Source organism: Brachyistius frenatus, unplaced genomic scaffold (genome assembly GCF_029030835.1).
Source record: "Brachyistius frenatus isolate BFR_SWC_R1_liver_20210118 unplaced genomic scaffold, ASM2903083v1 Contig_110, whole genome shotgun sequence".
Taxonomy (NCBI): domain Eukaryota; kingdom Metazoa; phylum Chordata; class Actinopteri; family Embiotocidae; genus Brachyistius; species Brachyistius frenatus.
In genome coordinates this window covers 442,492-450,037 of record NW_027210709.1, presented here as the reverse complement: position 1 = coordinate 450,037, position 7,546 = coordinate 442,492, and the positions used below count along the sequence as shown (strand labels likewise).

The window sequence follows — 7,546 nt, the reverse complement described above, 5'->3', positions numbered from 1 at the left end:
TGTTGCTGAGACAGGAAGTGGTGGGAACACAGACAATTGCAAGTTAAACCTTTTGAAGAGTTGAGGACTTTATGCACACACACACACACACACACACACACACACACACACACACACACACACACACACACACACACACACACACACACACACACACACACACACACACACACACGCTGCTTTGTAGCAGTTAGTGTATGTAAGAGAGGCCACTTGAAGATCATGTGAGATCAGTTTGTACCACAATAAAAAGATCATAGGGCTGTCCCTTTTTTAAACTCACATGGACTAAAACAAAAAAAGAATGGAGCTAAATGTATTAGTTTGAGGTGCTTTTCTTAATCAGGTTAAAGAGATAAAGCATGGCTCCACTCCAAGGCACAAAGAGTTCAATCAGCACTAGAGCTCACACCCCTTCAGGAAAACTCAAACTCAGTAAAAAAAAAAAAAAAAAAACCCGAACAAACAAACTACAGACTACAGGGCAGCATGTAATATTAAGTATTACAAGATATGATGACTGACTTTACTCAACTCTTCTCAAGAACCGAGGAGGGTTTACAGCGACAACATGCGCTCATATTCCCCACGGTATTTATAACTCGGTCAGGTGACCTTGCACTTGGAGCGATCCACTACACGGGCAGATTGATTCACGGTGAAAAGAACAAAATGAACTGTTTTGAATCTTTAATATATCCCACTCTAAACGTACGGAGATGATTCGATACCGGTATTTTTTTGAGCACGCATAATTTATACTTCACATTACAGCCCAGCGCAGGGCTGCAGAGCGACATATGTCAGTGAAGAGCTCCCCCGGCCCGAACAAGATGGCACAGCCCTCTGTTGAAATTCCGAGAATTGAGCTGCTGTGTTTCTTAGAACTGGATTCTCAGAAGTGGTGATGCACAGAGTTTCGAGGAAACTTTTACAAGGTGACTTTTTTTTCCTTCCTATTCTCTCAGCAGCATGAAGTCAGGAGTGTAGTGAAGTAGCAGATGCGCATGTGGATGCCTTCGCTGCTGGACTTTTATTTCTATTTATTTTTAATAAGATTTTCTTGCTTCCTGTAGTTAGAAGTCAACTAACAGATTTTAAACTAGAATAGCGGATGTTGACAGCTGCACTGCGTTTTACTGTTTTACACGTGTATATGCGCGATTTTAAACCATGTGCCGATTTGATTTGATTTACAATACTGTTAAGAGCACACAAAAAAACAAAAAAAACAACTGCTGTTTTGCGACTTAACCTGTGGCCGAGGCAGACGATTTTTAATCACAGCTCAATATTAGGCATTTTTGTGATTTATTTGTTTGGCAGTTTAATACTAAATTGTAAACCATTTGAGGCTTAGCAGGAGTTGTCGGTCTAGTTCAGTCACATCTAATTTCCTCTGCGCATTTATTTTGTCGACGCACTTGACTTTATGTCTCCGACGCAGAGCCGAGGACTGTTCAGCATTAGTTTTAACCGAGCAAGCCATTTCTTAAAACACTTTAGAAACAAAGTGCGGTACAAGCCCCTCCACGCATTACATATAGTATTTCTAACCTTTTTAGGGCTTGTGCCGGCCTGCTCGGCTTAACCTACAGCCCGAAAGTTACGCAGCAACAACCACTCCTCGAAATCACATCCCACGAAATCACGCTGGCTCCGTTTTTTTTTGTTTTGTTTTTTTTTTTATTTTTTTTTTTTATCTAATATTCAAAGGCTTAGAAATAACTCGAGAGATTTGTCTAACAGCAGGGGGAAGTACATGTTGATGGGCTTAAGGGAGAGGAGTCCCGTTTATATCGGGGAACAGGAAACCTCTCTGTGTGTACTGGCAACCTAATCTGAGCAGTCAGGACGGAATGTGCTCAACGTCAAACACGCTCCGAGGCAGCAGGCTGCCAGCAGACAGTCTGCTCTGTTTGTCTGCTGGCTCAGAGGGAAGATGAGAAAGTTCATATTTAATCTCCGAAACTACGTCACCAGTTTGGGATTCATGGTTGAATGTGGTTGTATGGGTTGTTGTTGTTGTTGTTTTCTTTTAACTTGTATTACATGTAGTGAAGATTCGTTGTCACCTCAAAAATTGTGACATGGGCTCTGGGTTATGTTGATGTTAATCCACTGAAGAAATATAGCCTATCTGTTTTCACAAATAACTCGTGCTGATTACATCGTTTGTAATCAGACTGTCAGTTTTAGGCCCAATGAGAAGTAAAGTGTGGCTGGAAAGGTTTGGTCAGCCTCCCTTTTATTTTGTTTTTTTGCAATGGCGCCGCCTTTTGTTTGAACGCAGCTAAGACACTTGTTTGGTTCAGTTTGTTTTGATTAAAAACACCAGAGGCAGGGTGGCTTGAATTATACTCTAGTATGAGCCAGAAGAGATGAAATATGTTGAATGTGTTTTGTTTTTTTGTATTGTATTTGCTAGCGGACAGTAATCATTAGTCTCGTTTTCCTTTTTCTTATTTGGTTAATTTTGGATTATATGTTTTTTTTGTATTGCTCATGGCGCTGCAAATAAGGGATGTTTTCAATATCAATTAATCAGTCAATTATTGTCTTGATTAATCAATTAGCTGTTTGGGCTTTAAAATGTCAGAAAATGTTGACAAAAGTTTATCAATGTTTCCCAAAGCCCAATGTGCAACTTTAAAATGTGTTGTTTACCATCCACAACTAACACATATTCAGTGTATTATCTTAAAGAACTAAAAGAACCAGCCAGTATTCACATTTAAGGAAAGAGAATCAGGGAATTTTTTTTGAATTTCTTCATAAGAAATGTATTCAAAACGATTACTCGATTATCAGAACAGTTGGTCAATAACTTCTTGACAATTATCTGATCAATTGACTAAATGTTGCAGGTCTAATTGCGCATATATTCATTGTTACCAGCAAAGTAATTTAGCTCAAGATGAATTTATAATATTTAAGAGTTATTCACTTCTAGAGTCATCAACGTTGAACTAAACACTTCTCATTTTTGCCCTCGCACAGACTGCGACAGCATGGCCACGACTGCAGATGGCTGCATTCAATTCACACGCCATGCAGGCGACGTCCTGCTCAACTTCAACCGCCTCCGCAGCAGGAACATCCTGTGTGATGTCACCATACAGGTGGACGGACTGCAATTTCATGCACACAAGGCCATCCTGGTGGCTTGCAGGTATGTAGTGTCCTGACATCTGACACATGAGTTCGGAAGTACGAGCACTAACAGATTTGTTTTGCCCGTCAAAAGCCTATTTCAAGAACTACATTTCACATATTTAAGTGACATCATGATATCCATCTCTCTTGCTCCTCTACAGTGGCTTCTTTTATTCTGTGTTCATGGATCCTGAGAACGCAAACCTTAGTGCCATCAGTTTAGACCCCAAAGTGGACCCCAAGGGTTTCTCCCTCCTGCTGGACTTCATGTACACGTCCTGTCTGAACCTCATCGACAGTCTGGTGTTGGCCACCATGAATGCAGCCATCTACCTTCAGATGGAGCATGTGGTTGACACCTGCCACAGGTTCATCAAGTCCAGGTAAAGGCAAATACAAAATGTGATAAGGCACACTTTATATTCTTGGTAAAAACTGAAGATATCCAACTCAAAGTTGAATATGTTCATACAGGCAGCAGACTCTGAATAAGCAGATCGAAGAGGTACAGAACAACTCGTCACATCTGGCTGAGGAAATCTCTGCTGTACGGTCAGACGAAGACAAAGAGACTGACTTTAGGAATAACCGCACATCCACCTCATCTCCTCTTCAGGAGAGCAAGGGCTCCATCTCCAATGTTTTCAGGGGGATCAACACCTCTGGGTCCTATCATGTCTACGGTGACCTCCATGTCCCTGCTGGGAAGCTCGAAGGTTCTCATAAAATCAGACTCTCGCAGGTACCCAACAGCAGCGTGGCTCACAACGAGTCCATCACCATCATCTCCAAATCTGTCCCATCCCCCCCAGGTTTCCCCCCTGCTATCATCCAACCGGCAGTAGCCCACAACAGCCTTCATGGGCCCACTGCCCTCATAGAGGAAGACGGCATTCGGCACCCACAAACCAGCTGCGTACAACTCTCCCTAGGCTTCAACAAAGGTGTCATCTGCAGCCCTCAAAGCCCGCTCCGATCCGACTGCCAGCCCAACTCGCCCACCGAGTCCAGCAGCAGCAGAAATGCGAGCATGAGCCTCAGACAGCCCTCAGACTGCCCCAAAGACGCCAGGGCCCGCAACTGGAAAAAGTACAAGTTCATTGTCATGAACCAAACTCCTGATGAGAACGGAAAGGAAGCTGATGGAGGCAGTGTGGAAAGCGGAGCTGTCTCTCCAACACTGAGCCCCTGCAGGAGTGGACACAACGAGGTCCAGCCAGAAGAGGGAGCCATCGAGCATCGAGAAGAAACCCCCATTTCTCAGAGTGTGGACAGCTGCAGCAGCAGCCCCTGTAGCAGCATCAGGTACAACTACAGCATTACCAGAAGTGACAATAAATTAGCACTTAGCACTTCTTAAAGAGAAAAACTTAACTATTTATTAACTCTTCCTCCTCTGTGCAGCCACCGCAGATGCTCCTCCTGTGGCAGTGACAGCCCTCAGCGCATGGACACAGGTCACCTTTCTCCTAACTCATACAGCAGAGATGACACCACCAAACTAGACTCAGATTATTCCTCCTCTAGTTGTGGTAAGTTGACTTCACAAGTACCGAAGCCTATATTTATGTCATAACAAATGATCTACCTGGACTTTTTAAAATGAAGCTGCAGAGGTGTATTAAATGATCTTTTCTTTTTTCTTTTTTACTTCTTTCTGCAGAAAACAACACTTACTACTGCAACGGGTGTGACTCCAACTTCACGGAGGAAGACTCCTTTAAAGACCACATGGTCCAGGTCCACAGTGACAAGCCATACAAGTGTGACTGCTGCCAGGCTGCCTTCCGCTACAAGGGCAACCTGGCCAGCCACAAGACCGTTCATACAGGTGCGTCCTTGTTGCCTTTAAAATACAACCATCAAGTTTAAAGGATGTGGCTGATGTATTAATTGCATAACTTGCCCCTCTCAACCTGCAGGTGCAAAGCCATATCACTGCAACATATGCGGTGCTCAGTTCAACCGACCAGCCAATCTCAAGACCCACACCCGTATTCACTCTGGAGAAAAGCCATACAAATGTGAAACCTGCGGCTCCCGATTCGTCCAGGTCAGAAGAAAAAAACATATCCTCAGGAAAACTTTGCCTTTGTCAAACTCTTACAGTATTTAATAAATGTTTGTTTTTTTTAATTTTTATTTTCATCCAGGTGGCCCATCTTCGCGCCCATGTATTAATTCACACCGGTGAGAAACCGTACCCTTGTGACATCTGTGGAACACACTTCCGCCACCTTCAGACGCTCAAGAGCCACATGCGCATTCATACCGGAGAGAAGCCTTATCATGTAAGCTTCCTAGTGTGTCTCCCCTCCTGATCCACTGAGTCTGCTGGCTTAAAAAAAAAAAAAAAGAGTGTAATCCCCTCACCTCGATGATGCATATGCCTATCAATAGTTATAAATCCTGTGTGGTAATCCAGGAGGGCTACGAACGATTGCTGGTGTGGCTGCGCGATGAAAGTGTCCTTTTAAACTATGTTTTTATTCTCCTTTTCTTCAGTGTGAAAAATGTGACCTCCACTTCCGACACAAGAGTCAGCTGAGGCTTCATCTCCGACAGAAGCACGGCGCGGTCACCAACACCAAGGCTCAGTACCACCGGTCTCCCAGCAACATCATCACAAGCCTTTTGAACGCCTGCTGAGCCCGCTGCACAACCCGTCACGTCTCATTTTTGTTTTTATCGTTGCCGTGCTGTCAAAAGATTTTATTTTTTCTAAATTCAAACAGAAAACAGAAAATATCACTCACAGTATTTGCCCTTTATGTATTTGTAAATGATGCACGGTACTTTATGTAAGCTCTTCTGTACTTCAAAGATTGTAGGAGTTTTTATTGTGAATGTCTAACAACCGAATGTCCATTTGAATGTGAATCTGAGTCGGTATTTCTCTGTTTAGCAGATCCTTCAACAGAATATCTGCATCGAAGGACAGCTCTCCTTTTCATTTGTATTGAAAATCACTGTTACACTTTTGCTTCAGATATTGGTATGAATTTGCCCAGCAATGTGGTCTTATGCAGTTGTTTGTCAGAGGGCTGTTTCTGTAAATAAGATAATATATATTTTCAGATTGCCATCTGCTGGCAGAGTACGAATATATTTACGCCAAGTACGGTTTTCTTACGTGCAGCAAGTGTTACTGTCATTAACACAAGGGCTTGTTATTTTCCATGTCATAGTTTGTGGTACATATCACAGTATGTACAAGGTGTGATTTATTTTCAAAATTGTATATATATACATGTTCTTTTTTTCAATCATTTCTATGTTCATGTTGGTATTTTGCACATACTCATAATGCTGTAATCCATATATTTTCATACGTTTCATTCAACTATTTCTACTTAAAATGTGTTTGACATGTTGAAACAGCTTGTTAAAACCCATTCCCAGCACTTGTAATATTCTTATTTATATTTGTAATGTTTCTTTGCTGTATTCTCTTACATTTGGTGCTGCAATTATCCATTTTCACAGCAGGATCATAAAACTTTTGATTCTTTTTTTTAAACCTAACCTAATTACAGTGCACTCATAAAGTAGGATATTCATAGTGCCTTACATTCACACTCTTCTGTTGGCTGCTTACTCAGTCTAACTGATAATGCATTTTAACAATGACAATATGAAAGCCCCGGTCGTTTTGAACTGCTTTTGTGATGCGTTTGGTACTTTGCCCTGTATGCATGTCAAGGTACTGTTGTTTTGGAAGCTTCTAATCTGTTGTGTGTAACTCTATAAATGCAGACACCAGGCCTCAAGCTAAAACCCCTCAGGAATATTAGTATTATGTAAGCAACTGTCTTTGTAACTGCAGATTATATATATATGAAATATATATATAAAACAAGAAAATTAAATTTATATTATGTAGCATATATTGCACCGCTTGTGTTCATTATTTTCAACTAATAAGGGTTAGGGTTTGAAGGAGTGAGTCATCTGATCCGTTCAGTATTTTATGGAATATCATTGGATATGTTTGAAGGTTTGTGGAAAATACATGTTAATCTGGCTCAAACCTGATTTAAATGAGCATTTGGAGGTCAGATATTTTAATTAGCCAAATGATGAGCCTCAATTGTGTTTAGGCAAAAGTTAATGAAATCATTGAGAACATTACTTTTGATAACTACACAAATATTTACATACAGTAAATATATGCTAAAATATAAATTATTTAAATGATTAATATGAATACATGCTGAAAGAGTACACTCTAAAATAAAGAAGATAAAAACAGATTTACCAATTATTAATTTAGATATTAATTGAATTTTCTTTATCAGTTTTTGTAATTGTAATCTTCTTTAATTAAGCACAAATTTATTAACCAATAAATGAAGTCATTTTTATAAGCCATGAAATCCAGAAAAATGAA

The 7,546-nt window shown here is 40.8% G+C and overlaps 1 protein-coding gene across 1 annotated transcript; it reads left to right on the top strand.

Moving 5' to 3' along the window:
- Nucleotides 1–828: 828 nt before the first annotated feature.
- On the top strand, nucleotides 829–7,043 carry bcl6ab (BCL6A transcription repressor b). The gene is made up of 9 exons (XM_069712529.1): nucleotides 829–938; nucleotides 3,001–3,172; nucleotides 3,318–3,539; nucleotides 3,631–4,461; nucleotides 4,561–4,688; nucleotides 4,820–4,987; nucleotides 5,079–5,209; nucleotides 5,310–5,447; nucleotides 5,662–7,043. The coding sequence occupies exons 1-9, from the start codon at nucleotides 908–910 to the stop codon at nucleotides 5,803–5,805; spliced, it is 1,965 nt and encodes a 654-aa protein (XP_069568630.1). The 5' UTR covers nucleotides 829–907; the 3' UTR covers nucleotides 5,806–7,043.
- Nucleotides 7,044–7,546: the final 503 nt, after the last annotated feature.

What these genes read in the sequence shown, in the direction of transcription:
- bcl6ab (XM_069712529.1), top strand. Translation starts at nt 908, where the DNA reads ATGCACAGAGTTTCGAGGAAACTTTTACAAG. An exon ending in CACAGGTTCATCAAGTCCAG is followed by an intron (nt 3,540 to 3,630) that starts GTAAAGGCAAAT and finishes ATGTTCATACAG; the next exon opens with GCAGCAGACTCTGAATAAGC. An exon ending in AGCCCCTGTAGCAGCATCAG is followed by an intron (nt 4,462 to 4,560) that starts GTACAACTACAG and finishes TCCTCTGTGCAG; the next exon opens with CCACCGCAGATGCTCCTCCT.